Here is a 15443-nt window from a genome sequence, read left to right as displayed (position 1 = left end):
GATGTGTGGGGGTGGGAAAAGACATTTTAATTCAAAGTGAGGTTAAAAAAAAACCTGGGAACAGTGATGTTATCAGGTCCAGGGAGGAGACCTTTCCTGGAAAAGGCTATTGGCTGGTTGCACACTCGAGTAGAAGACTACCGGGGTGCAAGAAGGTCTCTTACTGCATTTGATACTTGTATTGTCAAGTTCTGTGCAAAAGTGGGCAGCTACTGGAGCACTGCTACTCCCGCCATGTGCAGGTGGATGGAGCCTTCATTCCATCCTCCCTATGTGTCAGCCAGCACAGCTGAGCCAACGTGGGGCTCTGCCAGGGAGAGGGCTGGTGCAGCATACTCCGCCCACTGAGCAAGAGGTAGGCGGGGTCTGAACTATACCTCTTAGCGTCATGAGTTGGTTCCAGACCAGCTCCTGGGGTAACTCACCTATATGCATCCCCCTGCTCAGGCTGGACTGCATGGTCACAATCTAGCCCTGACCGATTTACCAGAGTCCGAAGGGTGAAACCAGAACGTAAGGGAGGATGGGGAATATCAAGAACCTGTCATCACTCCCATTGTCCCAGCTTCCAGCTTTCCAGCCGCTAGGTGTAACAGAAGAAAATATTCCCATTTCCTGGATCAAAGCACAGACAAAGTAAATCTAAGACCCACTGGTCTTAGAAACACCAAGCACTACGCTACTATCCAGTTCTTTTAACCACGTGAGTACTCACAGATTTCAGTGTTTTTGAAGCACGCCAGCCTATTTGTGAGATTATTAAACAGATTATGCATCAAATGGGTGAGGTAAATGACGGGGCAGAACCATTCCTTTACTACATTTAAGGATTTAAAGCAGAGGTTCTCAAACTGTGGGGGCAGGCCTCCTTGGGGGCTGCGGGAATGTATTCTGTGGGGGGAGGCATGAGAAGCTTTAGGGGGGAAAAAACGTACTGTGCGCATATTGCCCAATAACTAGCAAAGCCGATTCCTCCAGATGTATCAGGTTCTCAGATGGCGCTATGCATCTAGATGGTGCTGTGCATTTTGATGGATTTTTGTTACGCCTGCACAGCATTATACAGAGTCGTTGCCATCTGTACATTAACCCCTCGGCTATGACACAATGTGCACATTTAATTGTAACCATCGACCACAACTGCAGTTTTGCTTTTGCTCGTATTACAATGGATCATTGGCTCTGCTTGAATCGATGCCTTCCTGGTTTTAATATTTAGTGAGAGTTGCATGTTGATTTTTTTTATTGGTACTTGTGTGCCGGGCTGGGAGGCGTAAACTACTACAGCCACAAAGGGGGTGGTGAGATCAAATAAGTTTCAGACCCACAGATTTAAAGGTTCAGTTAGTCTGCCCTGACCCTGTACTATTTTAGGTCATGTTCAGTCTGTAGTGCCTTTGTTACAAGTGTTCAAGACAATGTATTACAGGCCTTTGGAAGTATTTTCGATGATACTCCAGAATGTGGGACGCTTGAGCTGGAGTGGGGAAGGGATGAAGTATGCTATCTGGCTACTTTCAAACTGATCTCTTAGCTCAGTCCATTAGTGGTAGGAAAGTTACTCTGTGCTGGTGGAAATGAAGTGACCAGACAGAATAAAGCTGCAACCATTGAACTGTCACCCCTGTGTTCTTTGGTAAAAGAACAACTGATTCCACACTAGCTCAAGAGGGGGTGCTAGGTGGCTATTGGGTTTTTTTTGGCAAGTTCCATGCCTGCTGAGTGCTGTTGATGTGTATAATGGCACAGGAACAAGGATGAACTCCTGGTGGACCAAATGTCCATAATAATTAGCCCTTGACTGTTGTACATCAAAGTCTGTGACACACACAGAGTTGATACATGCTCGCAAGGACACTGGAAGGGAACAGTTCTCGTGTTGCTCCATGTGCAGGAGCTGTGATTCACTCTGGCTCTTGTGCAGGACTGGGGCCAGGGACAATTCCTCTCATTCTGTTCACCCCAGCAAAGCAGCTGCAGAGACTTTAAAGCAGACCGGGCTGCACCGATCCAGCTGATGATAGAGCACAGCCAACTGGACCTCAGCACTGTTCTGGCCCAGCCTCAGCCCTTTGGTGAGTTGCTCCTGAGGTCAAATCACTCAGCAATGCAGAGGGGTAAAATTTACAAGCACAGGAGAGTTCCTGGTGCTAGTCTGTGAGTTCACACGTGCTTGCACACTCAAAGTGTAACCGCCTCACTACTACTCACAAGCATTTTAAGATCCTATAACCATAAAATCAAAGTGTTGAACACACTCTCACACTTACCATGCAACAGCATAAATAACATTTCACTGATACTACAGAGTCTGGTAGCAAGTATCTAAGCAGGTCTATCCGCTCAGCCCGGGGGAAGCTGCAACTGTGCTGAACTGTGTGTTTAATTTCTCACAGTGTGGTGGATAAATAAGGCTGTTGTGTCAGTGCTAAGGACAACCGGAAACCTTCTTGGCTGCAGAGTTGGAGAGTCTGCCTCGCAGGCGATGCTGTGGCTCACTTTGAACTGTCAGCATTGGTTACATGGATCTTACAAGGCAACAGAGTTTGACACTGGCCAATCCGAAGGCAACAGGCCTGACAGGCAAAACAAGGGGTCACCAGCGCACTGCGTGCACCAAGTGGAGAGGAAGTATATACAGACACCTTTAGGGAACACGTTTGAATTCTACATGCCATGCACGGCTAGTGGTAAGGCAACAAGAACCCATAGATAGTCCTGTCCTTGAGCCTTAGTCCTGATCTAGAACACAGAGGCCTGCTGACCTCAGATCGTGCCGCATCACACTCTCAATTTCCATTTGTCCTGGGATTTCCAATGCAACAGGGTGAATCTATTGATTAACACCGAGCTCCTATCAAAAGCCTCTCCTTTTCTCCTCCCCACACCTTTCCTGCAGGTCTGAAGGGCTTTTAAGGCTTCTTGTTACAATACTCCACTGCTTGGTAAATCTCAGTCAGATGTAGCCGTCCATATCAGTCAGGTATTTTTTATAGTGCCCTACTGTTCTTATAGGTTACTCCTCCCAGTTCTCCAGGGATCATCCTTGGCATTCATAATAATAGCCTGGCAACTGGCCTGTCACACATGGCCTAGAAGAGAGAGGAGACTACCTGCAGTAACTGAGTTCCATTCATTTTCAGCATCCAAGCACCGCAAAAGCTTTGACACAGAGAGGCTGTGACAGACTGGCCTCAGGCAAACAGAGCGCAAATATGGAGGGTATCAACATGGACTTCCTGAGAGCCATAAGCACACCCCAGGTAGCTGGCAAGGACCAAAGCTGGAAGCTGCTAGCTTTTTCAGACCGAGCCACATGAAGCAGGAACAACTGCTAAATGGAGCAGCTAAGCAGACGCCAGCCTCTCCGGGTTTTTGGCGTTTATTTTCATGGACATTGCTCTGATACCACAGTGATGGGAGACCATATGAAGGCCCAAATGGAGAGACAGACAGTCTTTCTCTGCAAGGTATGACAATGGAATTGGAATCAATCAGCTGCAGATGTTAGAGACTGACTCAATTATCAGAAATAAAGGATCATTCAACAGCTAAGGCCGAGACGTGAGGTTTAGTAGTAGATGATAATATTGATCATCTCCTCCTGATACCTCCAGGAGAAGGATCATGAGAGAGAGAGAGAGAAAGAGAGAGAAAGCACAATCCCACAAGCAGTGTAAACTAAGTATTTTAACCATGCAGAAACTCCATACAATAGGGCTATATAAGCCCAGGATAGTTGTGCTCCACCTCCACCTCTGACTCCACCTGCAGGAAGCAGAAGCACCATTTTCTGTCTCCCGGTTGTGTGGGCAGGAAGGGGTGGAGGACTGAGATGCTACCTTGGAAGTGACTGAGGGATGGAATGGAAGCAACAGGGTGGAGGCTCTGCCTGCACTCCTGATGGGTCCCAGTGACCATGGGACACTGGTACTGTGTCAACCAGTAGGGTGCAGTTCTCCTGTGAGGCATACCCCAGTGGTTGAAATGTACTTCACTTCAAAGGCAAGTGAGCAGCAGAGAGGAAAGACGGACCATATCTAGGGCCCAGCATGTCATGCATTAAGCACTCAGCCGTGGAGATAGTGTGCCATAAAGCCAATGAGAGCTCCTAAGTTTCCTCTTATCACCTGTATGAGCAGCTGTTCCCTATTTGTACAATAGAGTATGGTCCTGCCCGCACTATTACAGGAAACAGCAGAGCTGGTCTGAAGGGGAAAAAAAGCGCTGGGGGGGGGTCTTTTCCATTAAACATTGCCAACAAAATGGAGATTTTTCTTAGAAATTTTTCACTGAGTTTTCCAACAAAAAATTCAGAACGAAACATTTTCAGTGAGCTAGAAAACTACAGCTTTTCAATTAGAATGGAATGCAATTTCAATTAGTATTGGGTGGGGTTTTTTCTTCCAATGGTTTGGTAGAAAAATAAATCAGAAAATTCACTAACATACCTGTATTGTCCAAAAAGCCATTTTTCTTCCAAAATTTTTGGATTGGCCCTAACAAACAGGGAACAGGAAAGGTTTTAAGGGCAACCACTGCACAATAACTACAGTGAGATTTATTCAAAAACTAAGCCAACAGCATGCCAGACTTGAACATAGAGATACAGCGCCACAGTGCTTCCTAGTGTTACCCACTGAGCTATGCAAAGATAAATCTCAATGAGTCTAGCTCTGCATCCAGTAGGATTTAATCTGAGCTGTACTAATTATGCTGATAATGCTAATGGTTTTTTTTTAAATGTTCTTTGTATTGAGTTTTCAGTGCATTTCTAGAATAAGGATGAGTTGAGTATAGAGAAAAAGTCTATTAAACATGAAGAAACAGCAATATATGCTGGGTTTATATGCTAGAAATGTACGTACATATTTATACATATGCAGGGAAGGACAGATTAGAAGGTTAAAAAAACACCTTATGCTTCTCAAGGGAGTAGGAGGCAAGAGAAGAAACTCAAGCAGCGGGATAGGCAAGTTATTCACCTTGAAGGATAAACTTCAAAGTGAAACCAGAAGAGGAAAAGGAATAGCTATCCCCAGGATGATTTCCTACCACCAGAACCACACAACTAGCAGGTGCACATTTTTCTGATCCAGTCGGAGCGTATAAACATTCAGGGCCAAACTATCTGCTGAAACAACTCCTCTGAAGTCAATGGAGCTACACCGGCAGAGTTTTGGCCCTGAAGTTTATATTCTGGATCTGAAGACAGAGGAGTTGGGGATTCCACTTGGAAAATCCTGTTTGTTTTGCATATACCACCCCACCCAACCTTCCTATCACTATAATTCTTCAGGACGAGGATTGTCTTTTTGTGGGGTGTTTTGTGCAGCACCCAGACGTCTAAGCACTACCACAATGGAGATAACATTCCTGAGCCGAATGTTACATATCACATCTCCGCATTTACAAGACGTCTTTAGAGAAGAACTCACCCCGTGCCTGGGGAAGTTCACTCAAAACGCGCTGCTCTGGTTTTCAACGCACGCTTCTCTCTCATCCCATTTTTTAACCAGGTGGGCTCTCTGGCACAAGGGTTCCCAGTCAGGTTCAATGTACAGATGTTTCCCCTTCCCCCAGCCCTGACTATTCACCATCACGCACAGATGACCATCACTCAGTAACCTTATTCTGCTGACCTTGCCGTTTAGGAGTGCTGTTTGTTACAATGGGGAAAAAATGCTTACATTTCTGTGGGATACTATGGCTCGGAAGGCTAGCAATGGTTTATGAAGACTTTTGCCTTTAGGTCAGTAATTCAACTCCTGCCCAGATTACTGAAGGTGGGAGGGCCAGATCCTCAGGGGGGTGCAAATTGGTATAGCTCCAACGAATTAAACTCAGTGGAGCTCTGCTGATTTACCTCAGCTGAGGATCTGGCCCTGAAAGCCGTTGCAGTCTGATAGCCTTTCTGAAGTGAATTGTGTCTCATTCCATTTCCTAAAGGACAGTGATCTATGTCCCAAAAAACATCCTGCAACTGGCATGGCTTGTTCCCCTTTGCTGGCAGAGCTTGATGGCTGAATGTTCCTTTTCTCTCCACCGATACAGGTGCCAGGGGATCTGAGGGGTGTCTTTTAATCGTTTACCACAAATGTACAAGGAAAAGGGGAAGGACTCTGTCCATAAACAGTATTTACTATCTTCACTCGCATTGAAATCAAAGGAAGTTAGGAGCCTAAATACTCTGGAGGATCTGGGCCTCTGTCCCCTGTAAGAAATCATTAGCAGACTGTGCACACTGTGACAAGATCCAGCTTCCATTAAACTCAAGGAAAAGACTCGCTGTTTTCCAACGGGAGCTGGACTGGGAGATGGGGAGAACAGTCTCCAAGGCGAGAGGATTAAATTGAGATGCTGATTCATGCGAGTGAGGAGAGCTTGCTAAGGGAAGAGAACAGAGAAGAAACTCTGGTATCTGCTGTGAGTCCGAAGTGCTGTCCCTCTTTCTGCTCAGAAATATGGCAGAGAATCTGTAACTGCCTGGTGGCTTCTTTATTCATCTTTAGGGTTTGTTTCTCTTTGTAAGTACATGTCCAGCTTTACTTTACTCTACACCAACTCTGTCCCAAGCTCAAAAGAGGTCTATCCATCTGAAAAACCAGCAAAGGAAACATATGCTATTGTTTGGGGCTCACTGTTGAAAGGAGCACAAGGGGACTGTAATCTTTAAACATGAGGGTTGTGCAGGGCAGAATGAGGGACCCTCCCTCCCTCCCAATTATCAATTCCAAGGCAACCACAGAGAGTGTTTTAATTATGTGTAAATATTGTCTTCAGAGTTTATGCTGGATGCTGTTTGCAAGGCCCATTACACTTGTCAGAAGGGCGTGAAACAACAGAGTGATAAGAATGTTTCTGTATAGTCTAATTAATTTAGGAATTAAGGCCACACCCATCACAATGGGATCCTAGGCACAGATTTTTAAAGGTATGTAGGGTGTTGTGCAGCATAGTGGCACTATGCCACTATGGAATCTCTCAGTAATTTGTGAACATCATTCACAGCTTGTATGAAAATATGACATGCCAAGTAATATGTAACAGCTAACTGAGTCAGCCACATGAGGTTACTATGGGCATCAGAGAAGGGTGTCTTCTTTCACCCATGATCTTTTCACTGGTGATGGATTGGGTAATGAGAAAGACCACATGGCAACTAAGGGGCATACAGTGAACTTTCACACAGAAGTTAGAGGACCTTAACTTTGCAGATGACATCAATTTGCTATCCCATACCCATAGAGACATGTAAGCAAGCCAAAACAACCTACACACAATTAGTAGGGTTGAAAATGAACACCGTGAAAACTAAAACTATGAGAATCAGCGCACAAGAAACACCAGTAACACTTTCTGGGACTGACATGGAAGAGGTCTGATATTTCACATATCTTGGCAGCATTGTAAGAACAATAAATACAACAGATGGAACAGGCAAAGCTGGAATAACAAAAGCCAGACATGCCTTTGTAACTCTAAAGCAGATCTGGAGAAGCAGAAATCTTGCCATCCAAACTAAACTTCAGATATTTAATACCATTGTAAAGACAGTCTTACTATGTGGTGCTGAAATATGGAGACATTAAAACCTTACTATCAAAACTCCAAGTTTTCATATATCAGGGGGTAGCCGTGTTAGTCTGTATCCACAAAAACAACAAGGAGTCTGGTGGCACCTTAAAGACTAACAGATTTATTTGGGCATAAGCTTCCGTGGGTAAAAAACCTCACTTCTTCAGATGCATCAGAGTGCCACCGCTCTCCTTCAAGTTTTCATAAACAGCTCTCTAAGACAAATCCTCAATATCAGATGGCCAGAAAAAAAATCACAAAGAACTCTGAATGAGGATGAAATAGAAACCAATAGGACAGGAAATTACAGAACGAAAATGGAGGTGGCTAGGCATACATAGAGGAAAAAGCCAACCATAACAAGACAGGTATTGGACTGGAACTCTCAGGGCAAGGGGTAACGAGGTAGACCAAGGATAACATGGAGACGCACAACAGAGGCAGAACTGAAAGCTATCCAAATGATATGGGAAGAAGCTAGGATTGCAGCAGGTGACTGGCAAAAATGGGAGGCATTGGTGAGGGCCCTGTGCTCGCATGTAACACCAGATCCCAGGTCTCCTAATTTCCAGCTGAGTAATTCTACTTCCAGCGGAGTAGGCTATAGGGTATTGTGGGATGAATCTCTCTCAATCTCACACCACTTCTACTTCATAAAATAAATATTCCTTGGGCCAGAGAGAGAGTCTGAATAGGCGCCTAAGTCCTACTGACTTTCAATAAGACTTAGGCTTCTAAGGCCCAGATTCTAAAGGTAGTTAGGCTTAGAGCCTAGGGCCCTGCCACCTAGTGAAATCCTCAACCCTGAGTGAGTCGGCCAGGCTGCCCACACAATGCACAGGGCGAGTTAGGCACCCAAGAAAGGGATCCTCAGAACCCAATAAGCTGAGCAGGGAGCCAACTAAGCAAGTCAGGGGTGAAATAGAGGGAAAGGTACGGGGCTTAGCGCCCGGATACACAAAGGGACTCTGGCACCAACACACTGTGGCTGAGCTAGAGCATATAAGCATGAGACAAATTTCTGAAGCTGGGCCTTCAAAATCACTAATCACTTGAGAAAGCAAGCCCAGGGGGACCATCAAATACAGAGGCATATGGGTAGGGCCCTACCAAATCCATGGTCCATTTCATGGTCTTAAAAATGGTAAATTTCATGATTTCAGCTATTTAAATCTGAAATGTCACGGTGTTGTAATTGTCGGGGTCCTGACTACAAAAAGGAGTTGTGGGGTGGTCACAAGGTTATTGTAGGGGGGGGTTGTGGTACTTCTACCCTTACTTCTGTGCTGCTGCTGGCGGCGGCGCTGCCTTCAGAGCTGGGCAGCTAGAGAGCGGTGGCTGCTGGCTGAGAGCCCAGCTCTGCGGCAGAGCTGCTTCCAGCAGCAGCATAGAAATAAGGCTGGCACAGTATGGTATTGCCACCCTTACTTCTGTGCTGCTGCCTGCAGAGCTGGGCCCTCAGTCAGCAGCCCCCATGCTCCGGCTGCCTAGCTCTGAAGGCAGCAGTGCAGAAGTAAGGGTGGCATGGCACGGTATTACTACTCTTACGTTTGTACTGCTACTGGCTGGGTGCTGACTTCAGAGCCGGGGACCTGGTCAACAGCTGCCGCTCTCCGGCCGCCCAGCTCTGAAGTCAGCACAGAAGTGAGGGTGGCAATTCTGTGACTCCCCCCTAAAATAACCTTGTGACCCCCCTGCAACTCCCTTTTGGGTCAGGACCCCCAATTTGAGAAACCCTGGTTTCCCCCATGAAATCTGTGTCGTATAGGGTAAAAGCAGACAAAAGACCAGTTTTCACGGTCCGTGACACGTTTCTCATGGCCATGAATTTGGTAGGGCCGTACATATGGGAAAAGAAAAGAAAACAATTTTGTAAAGAAAGTTGCCTACTTCTGACTGGCACCCTGATTACAAACACCTCTGAACCGGATTGCTGTCCCCACGAGTCCTCCTCAATAGTTTCATATCAGATAAATGACAGGTGCATTACTCGAGCAATCAGTTAAAAACAGACACATTTATTTTCACAACAGTAACCCTGTGGGCTAGTTCCCTGAGTGTCTGTGTGCTTTGCAGCCCTGGTTCAGCGCTCTGACCCCAGCAACCTGCCTACGATAGCCCCACCCTGGTCTCCACCAGCCTTGGTTACTACTAGCTGAGGGATCCCAACACATCCCCAGTATCAAATTTCCCCCAAACTATCTGCACTAAAGCCCTCTCATGGAACATTCTGATGAGTAATAAGGATCTGTTGCTCCTTTAAAGAGACAAAACCACTGCAGTTTGTTGCTTTAACCGGAGTTAACAATCCCTTCAATTCAAACACAGCATTGGGCTGGTTTACATTAAACGTAAAACAAGTTTATTAACAAAAAGAGATGGGATTTTAAGTGCGCTCAAGTGTAGCAGATAAAGACAAAATGGTCACAAGTGAATACAAGTAAAATATGCTTTCCAGCGGCTTAGAGTTAACATGCTACAGCCTTGGTTCAAGGTAGATTTCTTCCCAATCTTTTCCTTTCCAGCCATGGGACTTTCTCTGTCAGGATCTTCCACAGAAGTACCAGGCTTCCCTTGTCTTCCTAGGTGAAAGATTTATGCCTAAGCAGGTTTGTAACCTGTATTCAGTTCCCAGAAACTTTAACCCCCTTGGTAAAAGGACCCATCCTTCTCAGCTTGTAAAAGCTCTGGGCCCTTGTGTCTATCTAGATGGATGCCAGGATAGTGTCTCTTCTCTCCTTACATCTTCCCAAAGTCACTGTTTTGTCCCCAGACTCAGGATGACCTCATGCTGGTCTTCCCTTCCTCTGGACTTTTCATCTCCCTGCTGAGCTGGATGTAAATGGGGTTTCCATTGTTTTTGGTCACACCTTGCTTAACTTCATTGGAGACAGGTAGACAACTCCCCACTCTCCTGTCTGGGAGAAATCAGAAAACCTCTTTATCGACTCTCCCTGACCTGCCTAATTTAAACCCTTTTTAGTCACAGACTTTATAAAGCATAATTTTAGTGAGTATTCATAATTTTCCATATAGCATTAATACCTACATTTCACAGTGATATGAGTCACCTGTGTGTCATTAGCTTTCATCAAAGTCCTTACAGTAATATTGTACACAATCAGTTGATTCAACTGCTTATCATTTGAGGCTAAGACCCCCTGTGTTTATAATTAAGGGACTCTCTTCGCCACTCATTAGATTGTTGGCTTTGTTTACCTTTTATGTACCTTCATTGTCCCTGCCTGATAACCAGGATGGTCAGACAAACAAATACACATTCCTCTGTCCACGGCAGACTGTGTTTATGCACTGCTCACCACACGGATTTTAAGGACATAATCCTAGCACATATTCATAACTTTGTACACTGCCAGTCCATACATCGTGAAAGACTATTAATGATCAGTGAGTACTATGACTGGGGTCCCAGTGGGGAGCCAGCTGCGGTCACTCAATTAGGGTGAACTGCAAAGAATGGGGCAGACAATCCTCAAAAAGCTGGTGGATATTCCAATACTTAGATTCACCAAGCCAGCATAAAACAGCTTCTTTATTACCGCACTGGTTGCTCAGAAGTCCAAACAACACAGTTCCCTTAAAGTGATCCAGCCTCAGGCCTCCATCCTGGTACCCACATCAAAAATGATGATTTCTGAAAATCTTATTTCATTGTATAAAAGAAAAGGTTCTACCAATCCCAAAGGATTGGACACATGACCTCCGAGGTTATTGAATATTCCAGATCTTACCCAAATACACGCTACAGCTAATTCTTATTAACTAAACTTTATTAAAAGACAAAAGAGAGAGAGTATGGTTAAAAGATCAATATAGATACAGACATGAGTTCAATTCATTTAGGTGCAGATTCATAGCACAGATGGTGAGCTTTGTGGTTGCAAAGAGTTCTTTCAGAAATAGTTCATAGTCCAATGTCCAAATATCATATTCAGGGCATACCAACATAACTGCGATCTCAGTCTTGCGACTCAAACTTCCCTTGATTAAGCCTAAGCAGATCTGAGATGATAGAATCAGGACCCAAGGATCTTTTATAGACTTTCATGTCTTTTGACAAGTTGGCGTTCCTCAGGAAACAAAAGGTAATCAGGATGACTTTGACGGAGGTCCATCACCTGTGCTTAGTTATACGAATTAACATAAGGCCATTTGTTTGTTCCTCTACCATTCACAGTACATTTCAAAGAGAGATGAATACCGAGATATCCCGTGTTTACAATTCATTTAAATGCCAGGATGTTCTTTTGATCTCTGAACTATCAGAATATAGCATAGACAGGGACTGTTGATTACATTGTGGACTCTACTCATACATATGTAAATAAACAAAACCACAAACATTATCTCCCCACATGTCTTTCAGGGGTTATTTATTTTTCAGGATGTTTAACCCTTTCTGGCCATGTGTCACAGAGTTATTTAGTTTTCCATGGCTACCTTCCATAACTCCTTTTAGATGCAGATTATTACAACAGTGAGTATGTCAGGTCTGACAAGAGCCAATGACACAGAGGAGTGAGCTGTCAATGGGCCTCTGTGTCCCATAGTCCAAACAGACAAGACAGAAAAAGGAATTATTCTTAGTCCCATTTTACAGGTGGGAGCTGAAAGATTAAGTGATTTGCCCAAGGTTTATAGCAGAGTAGAGAGGTCAAACCCAAAGCTCTGAATTCCAAGTCAGTGCCTTATCCATTAGAATATCCTTCCTCCCATTTAAACACCATAGGGACCTTGGTCATTTTCTCCCCTAGAAAGTCCAGTAACTAATATCCTGCCCTCACCTGAGCTTCCCTGTGGGCAGAGTTTAAATAGAATATGAAACTGAATTCAGGATCTGTGCATAGCCCAGGACTGCCACTAATTTGCTGGGTGGATACAGAGAAGTTACATGCACTACCTCCATTTTCCCCTCTATGTTGAAACAGGGATAATACCTACCTCAGTGGTATTATCCCAGAGTGGTGCTTTGCAGATTAATTAACAAATGCTCATGAAGCACTTTGCAAATGCAAAGCTTGGTACAAATGCCAAATAGTAGTCTGAGTAAACAGCTTCCCAGAGACCAGGGGCAAGTAGGCAGGATGAGGCAGACCATCATACCTGTAACCTGGAGGGCCCTGCTAAGACTCATTTATGTTTAAGTAAAACCCTTTCTGTTGATTTACACTGAAACTGCACCTCTCGCCTCCCTTAAGTGCAATCTGATGAAACACAAATTGAGTTTGAAAAGGTTTATCGCAGCACCTGCACCACGAGGGCTATGCAGGGCCCTAGAGGTTGTGAATCACCCAGGGAAACAGGAGTACAATTCACAGGGTGCTTTTTGCATGGCATTTAAAATATTCCTCCACAGTGCCCCACTTTCTCCCCCCGCCCAAGATGTATTGCATATGATGGGCAGGAGAGTACATTTCCCTGTGGCCTTATATATGAGGGAAGGGAGGATTTTTTCCCATGCTCTACCTTAGGGGGAAGGAGACATTGGCAATATTTCAGAAAGCCTTCACTCAAACAGAAGGTGCTATATGGCAATGAGAGGGATGGACCCATGTGCACTTTGCCTGGGGTTGACAAGAAAAACATTGTACCAGCCTTCAGTACTGGGTTCACTGTGTAGGAACAGCTTGTTCCCAGCACCATCTGATGGCCCCGCAGCCCTGCCAACATGTCACTTTATTAAACCAATGTCCTTTGCGTGGAGTCAACAAGCCCAGGGAGAATGTTATGGTCTTACAGGGCTCGATCGAAATCCCACTGATATCTACAGGAGCCTTCCACTGATTTTTGGATCGGGCCCATCAAGGACAGCTTTGCCCAGATGGGAATGGTAAGTGCTTACCCCTATTTTACAGGTAGGGAAACAGACACAGATAGGGTTATGTGCCTCGACCAAGGTCACACAGTAAGAGCACAGCAGATTCAGGAAGAGAACCTAAGTCACCTGACTCCGGGTCCTGTGCTCTAAGCACTAGACCATGTCGCTTACTGAGACATATGACCCAACTGAAGAGGACTGCAGAACCAGCTTAGTATCTGATGAATCACAAGGCAGTGGCCTTGATGATTTGAATAAGGTCTTTGGGGTTTTCAGTCTCTAATTGGTATAAGCCAATTGCATGGAAACACCTTCTGAAGTTCTGATGTATTTTCCTTCAGTAAGTGGAGAATCATAACTAGGCAATTAAACTGCAATTATAAAGAGTCAGGTAGACAATACAGATGCGTACAAGAGCAGAGCAATTAACTTGGTTCCTGTGTATTAAGGGGCAAATGAAATTCACAGTCCACTCTTCCCTCAAAGTCCTCCTGCTCTCAGGCACTTCAATTCTTTCTGTACGTGACTTCATTATTTTGGAGTGAATGTGAATTACTTTTATGTTTGTCGCTATTAAGTTTCACTTGACTCCTGGCAGCCTATTTATACAGCACATCTGACACCTTTCGAATTCTAATTGATACATAACTGGCCCACGGCCTGGCCTCATTCCTTACACCGGCAAACTCCCACTGAAACCTATGGCCAGATTCTCAGCTAGGGTAAGTCACTGATTTTGCCAAGCTACACCAGCTGCAGATTTGTCCCTGGGCTGAGCAGAACCTTGAGTAAGGACGCCAGGATGTGGCTGTCACGGCTACAGGACTAGCTGCACCTCGGTCCCTTTCCTGGTGTGTCTGGGTGCACACCTTCAGGCATCACGTCTTGGACCTTTGCCTTTCCTGGGGTGCGATTTCACAATTCTCCCACTCTTAGGGTACCTCTACATGGAGGTGTAATAAGATTCAGTCCCTGGGTTATGGTGTCCTGTGTATCGACTGTGTTTGTGCTGACTGAGCTCAGCACGTGCAGCTCTTCCCCTCAGGTGTCTGTGATCAGGCAGCCCTGTGAAAACCTGCGTATTGCTTAGTTTGCTTTAGAGAGAAAGGATGTCAAAATAAAGTCTATTTGCAAGGCTTCAGCCAGTTGACACCAAGGAGTCACACTATGTTACGTAGAGTCTCACCCTCTCTTGATGGTGACCCAGCTTCTTCTCCACTTCCCCCCGATAATTATTGCCCTCTCTTGATGAAGTGCTGCTTTTAAAAACCTGCCCGAGTTTCTTTGTTCTTTGGTGTTCACAGGCCTTTTCCTGGTCTGGTCAAAACCAGTTTTGTGGGTTCGCTGCGGAGAAGGCAAAAACATCAAAGCAAACAACTCTGGGCATTGTCCCTTAACAACTCACAAGCAGCTTATCTTGAGTCAATCTTCTCTCATCTGCCTATTTTCCCAGACAGACTCCTTTTGAGTTACCCATATAGTCATATAGAATACACCACCACAATAACCAAGCCGACATACAGTCCTCATCAGTTATCACAGGACAGCTCCAAATCAGTCACAACTGCCACAAGTGGAAAAATATAGGGAACGTGTCTGCTTCTCTACTATGAAAGTGGTTCCTTGTTCTACAGAGATTACAAGTGAGGGTGACTGGCCAGTGGGACAAACTACCAAGGGAAGTGATGGATTCTCCCTCTCTAGATGTCTTCACATCAAGACTGGATGCTCTCTGGAGGATGCTTGAGTCTATCACAAGTTACTGGGATCCATACAGTGGTAACTGGGTGAAATTCTGTGGCCCGTGATAGACAGGGGGTCAGACTAGATAATCTAAAGGTCCCTTCTGGTCTCAGAATCTATGAAAAATGCTTCTGAACTATCCTGACCCTTCATTAATTCATTCTTTATCATACTTATTCTTTCCCCTTACTGTTTCAGGAGTTTGTAGTATGCCCAAAAAGTCACTTTGTCTTAGGCGGATTGCTAATCACATGCTAAAATCCTTTGGTTATTGCTCATTCTG

At 45.0% G+C, this 15443-nt stretch overlaps 1 protein-coding gene across 2 annotated transcripts in view; it reads right to left on the bottom strand.

Moving 5' to 3' along the window:
* The window catches only part of LOC123378274, a 208266-nt gene that overhangs the window by 15206 nt on the left and 177617 nt on the right, over nucleotides 1–15443 (bottom strand). Inside the window, exon 10 of one of the 2 annotated variants that reach the window (XM_045031861.1) lies at nucleotides 10279–10496. The exons of the other annotated variant lie outside the window; for it this stretch is intronic. Coding sequence (XP_044887796.1) covers nucleotides 10460–10496 — 37 coding nt within the window. The 3' untranslated portion in view covers nucleotides 10279–10459. Of the gene's footprint in view, nucleotides 1–10278; nucleotides 10497–15443 lie in introns of those variants that run through there. 2 annotated transcript variants of the gene reach the window in all.

This window comes from Mauremys mutica, chromosome 10 (genome assembly GCF_020497125.1).
Source record: "Mauremys mutica isolate MM-2020 ecotype Southern chromosome 10, ASM2049712v1, whole genome shotgun sequence".
Taxonomy (NCBI): Eukaryota; Metazoa; Chordata; order Testudines; family Geoemydidae; genus Mauremys; species Mauremys mutica.
This window is presented reverse-complemented; position numbering and strand designations above follow the sequence as displayed.